The sequence below is a fragment of the Aphanomyces invadans genome (assembly GCF_000520115.1).
Source record: "Aphanomyces invadans strain NJM9701 unplaced genomic scaffold supercont1.6, whole genome shotgun sequence".
Lineage (NCBI taxonomy): Eukaryota > Oomycota > Saprolegniomycetes > Saprolegniales > Verrucalvaceae > Aphanomyces > Aphanomyces invadans.
In genome coordinates, this window is record NW_008580151.1 from 1,792,548 (window position 1) to 1,795,690 (window position 3,143).

At 53.7% G+C, this 3,143-nt stretch overlaps 2 protein-coding genes across 2 annotated transcripts in view; one reads left to right on the forward strand and one right to left on the reverse strand.

Annotated features, from left to right (window-relative positions):
* H310_04185 (hypothetical protein) overlaps nucleotides 1–128 on the forward strand; it is a gene marked incomplete at its 3' end in the record, with an annotated part of 8,022 nt that extends 7,894 nt beyond the window's left edge. The window contains exon 6 of the mRNA XM_008868408.1: nucleotides 30–128. Coding sequence (XP_008866630.1) covers nucleotides 30–128 — 99 coding nt within the window. The remainder of the gene's footprint in view (nucleotides 1–29) is intronic.
* Nucleotides 129–699: 571 nt separating this feature from the next.
* H310_04186 (hypothetical protein) lies at nucleotides 700–2,750 on the reverse strand. The gene is made up of 5 exons (XM_008868409.1): nucleotides 2,252–2,750; nucleotides 1,928–2,199; nucleotides 1,799–1,883; nucleotides 1,444–1,752; nucleotides 700–1,379 (listed from the first exon to the last, which is right to left on the reverse strand). The coding sequence occupies exons 1-5, from the start codon at nucleotides 2,684–2,686 to the stop codon at nucleotides 858–860; spliced, it is 1,623 nt and encodes a 540-aa protein (XP_008866631.1). The 5' UTR covers nucleotides 2,687–2,750; the 3' UTR covers nucleotides 700–857.
* Nucleotides 2,751–3,143: the final 393 nt, after the last annotated feature.

The window sequence follows — 3,143 nt, forward strand, 5'->3', positions numbered from 1 at the left end:
CAAGGACGTTCCAACTATGGCCTGACCAGCCCTCAGCCCCGATCTCAACCCAATTGAGAACGTTTGGGGCGTTTTGGCCCGTGCTGTGTACCGAAATGGTCACCAATACGACACCGTTGAAGACTTGAAGCGACAAATTGCCATCGAGTGGGAACGTATCACGCTAGCGTACTGCCGGACACTTGTTGACAGTATGTCGACACGAATGGCTCAAGTCATCTTGAAGAGAGGAGCAAAAATCGACAATTAGTCGACATGTAGGTATTGCGGCTATAATATCGCACCAAAAATTTTTCAGTGTTTTCTTCGTAAATCAAAAATTTATATAGCCATGGAGCTATGTACGTCATGATGGGAGCGCTCTCGTCATATCTTTCGAATAGAATTTTTAGATTTCGAGCTTGTTGAACAGCAACTTCACATCATGAAAATTTTGGGGTGCGACTATAATTTTGTTCCAGACTGTATGAATACAACAGCGACGAACAGACTCGATCTTGCTGCACCATCCATTCCGATATCTCGTGCCATCTATGCACATCGCGTAGGCACTTACTAAGGTCATTCTCCAATGCGTCACCGCACGCAAAAGGCGAATGCCTCAAGCCGTGGAGCTAGAGATGGGAGTTGGAACATGGCGGATGCGTGATGGACGAGTGTTTTCCTCTGAGCACACCTCCCAAGCAAGGCGATACTATGAACGGGAAGAGGGCATGTATGTGGTGCCTCATCGTTGTTCATTGCATTCCCCGCGCGCTACGGCGATCCCGCTAGCAACCACACGTCGTGTTGCCGAAAATAAATTCACCTTTTTGAAATGCCACCTGTTTTGATTGGTTCAACTGGAATACGGCGATTCACACCGTGGCAATCCGGAACGGATGCGCTTCCGTGTTGAACACAAACTGGTCGAGCGGAAGGAACGACGGCGCGCTTTGGAGGAGGTAGTGATACTTGAGCGTCTCGGCGAGGAAGAAGCTCTCCATCTTGTCTTCAACGTACGACACGCTGAGATCGTGGACGTTGCGGACAGCGCCGTACCCGTACGTGGTCTTGGCATGCTGTTCCAGCGACTCAAAGATGGTCCAGCCCCACTCCCGGTAGATCGGATCCTGTGTGATTCGGAACAAGTACATGAGGCTCTCGACGGTCTCCGGGCGAAGTTTATAGATGGAGTTTTGCACGTCGAAGCCGGGGAAGTGGACCAAGTCAGGCGCGAGGCCCGTGGGTTGCCTCGTGTAGTACGACACACACGTGTGCATGAGCTTCTTGGCCATGTCCAAGTGCTTGTCCACTTTGTGTGCATCGGTCTCGCCAACCGTGCCCAAGGCGAGCATGCCTGGCACGAAGCAAAGCAAGTGGTCTTGCTGGGGAGTGCCCTGCACACCACAACTTCATCGTCAAGAGAGCGCAGCTACCCGAGCCACCCCCACTTGCACGTACCTCCATTTGAGGAATACGTAGCTCTTGCAAAAAGTACGCATCGTCCGGCAACGAGTGCACAAACAAGTGCTTCTCCATGCCATCGACGGCATCGTCATACAACCTGCGCAGGAACTCGTCCTCGCTTCGCTTACCGCTGTACAGCCACACCTTGAGCAAGTACTCATAGAACGAATCACCAAGCGCTCCAATGGTCACAAACGTGTCGGAGCGGGAAAACGTCCCCGAGTCGGGCTCAAAGTGGACGGGAAAAAGCCCCGTCCGTTTGTACGACCCCTCTCGCTGGATCACGTCGTAGAACGCGTCGCCCTGCGCACTGAATGAGAAACAACACGCACGCCAGTCGAAATGCCACCTTCTCGGCGTACTCTGCGTTGCCTGTGACGTCAGTCAAGTAGCGCATCTCGAGCTGGAGCGTGCCGACGTCTGCCAAGAATGCGCTGCGCAAGAGGTTGAGCTTCGACCGATGTGCGTGCGCACGTACCGGTACCGCGTCCAGTGGTTCATCGTCCTGCGCTGTGTAAAGACGTTGAATTTCGTGTAAAACACTTGGTCGTCAAAGGCTGGCAAGAGTAAATCGGCCAACTCGACTGCGCGGTGCTTGAACACGTCATCTTGCGACAGATCGTATGCGCTGAGGAGCCCACCAAGCTCACGAATGATCACTTCGAACACGCTAATCATGGTGCCGTCCTGGCCCAAGTGGGAAAAGTCCAGCTCGTTGGCAACCCAGTATCGGCAACGTTCAAATTCGTCCTGCACGTCATCCACGAAGACTCAGGTGTGGTGTGAAGAACAACGGACTAACCTGCATGCCCATGATGTACAACGTGTCCAAAGAGTCCACAAGAGTAACTCCGATACCGCCCCATACGTTCGGTCGCGGCAGTCCAGACACTGGAGCAACTTCGTCCGCTCCAAAGGCACGGGTTTCGTAGCCTGTCCAGGCGTGTTGCATGGCGCGTCGAATGGCGTCCTGTCGAGAAATTTGTGTCGCGTTCAGGTCTTGATGCGGAATCGGAATGAACTTTCGCCGCCGCGCCATGTTGTGGTTCCGTGTTGGTGCGATGGGTGTTGCAGGCGGCGACGGTTTGAGTCGCCGAGATCTGGAAAAGGTCTCGAAAGACCGGTCTGTGACAGAGGAGATATCCAGCTGGGACACAATGTAGATCTGGACGCCCACAAACAGCGCGACGACAACCAGGACCACCGGAATCTTGACCCGATTCGGCACCCGCGCCATGTCTCTCACCTTGGTCGTCTTCGATCTGCTGGATCCGGTTAACCACCCTAACTACAACCGGACGACACTGGCATTTGAACGGTGTGACATTTCAAGCACATTCAGCGCCGACTTAATGCCATCGTCGCGATATGCAAGCAAGAACATGCACGCCACACGAAGTTGCATGGCATTTTGTTTGTACGCAAGACGCTGCTGTACTGTCGTGGTCGTGAAGTGCCTGTCGAAACAAATGGAGGCTGGGGACTGACGTCGACCTTGCTGGAGAACGACGGCGTTGCGGGCCTTCAGAAGAGCAACATAAATTGGGCCTTCGTTACACTCTCGTAGTTCCAGACTGCACACGGAACGGATGCGCCTCCGTGTTGAAGACAAACTCGTCCAGCGGAACGAACGACGGCGACGACTGGAGAAGGTAGTGGTACTTGAGCGTCTCGGCGAGGAAGAAGCTCTCCAT

Excerpts from the sequence above, each read along its gene's own strand:
- H310_04186 (XM_008868409.1), bottom strand. The coding sequence starts at position 2,686 with ATGGCGCGGGTGCCGAATCGGGTCAAGATTCCGGTGGTCCTGGTTGTC. Across the intron at positions 2,200-2,251 it reads TGTACATCATGGGCATGCAG|GACGAATTTGAACGTTGCCG; the intron begins GTTAGTCCGTTG and ends GATGACGTGCAG. Across the intron at positions 1,380-1,443 it reads TACGTATTCCTCAAATGGAG|GGCACTCCCCAGCAAGACCA; the intron begins GTACGTGCAAGT and ends TGTGGTGTGCAG.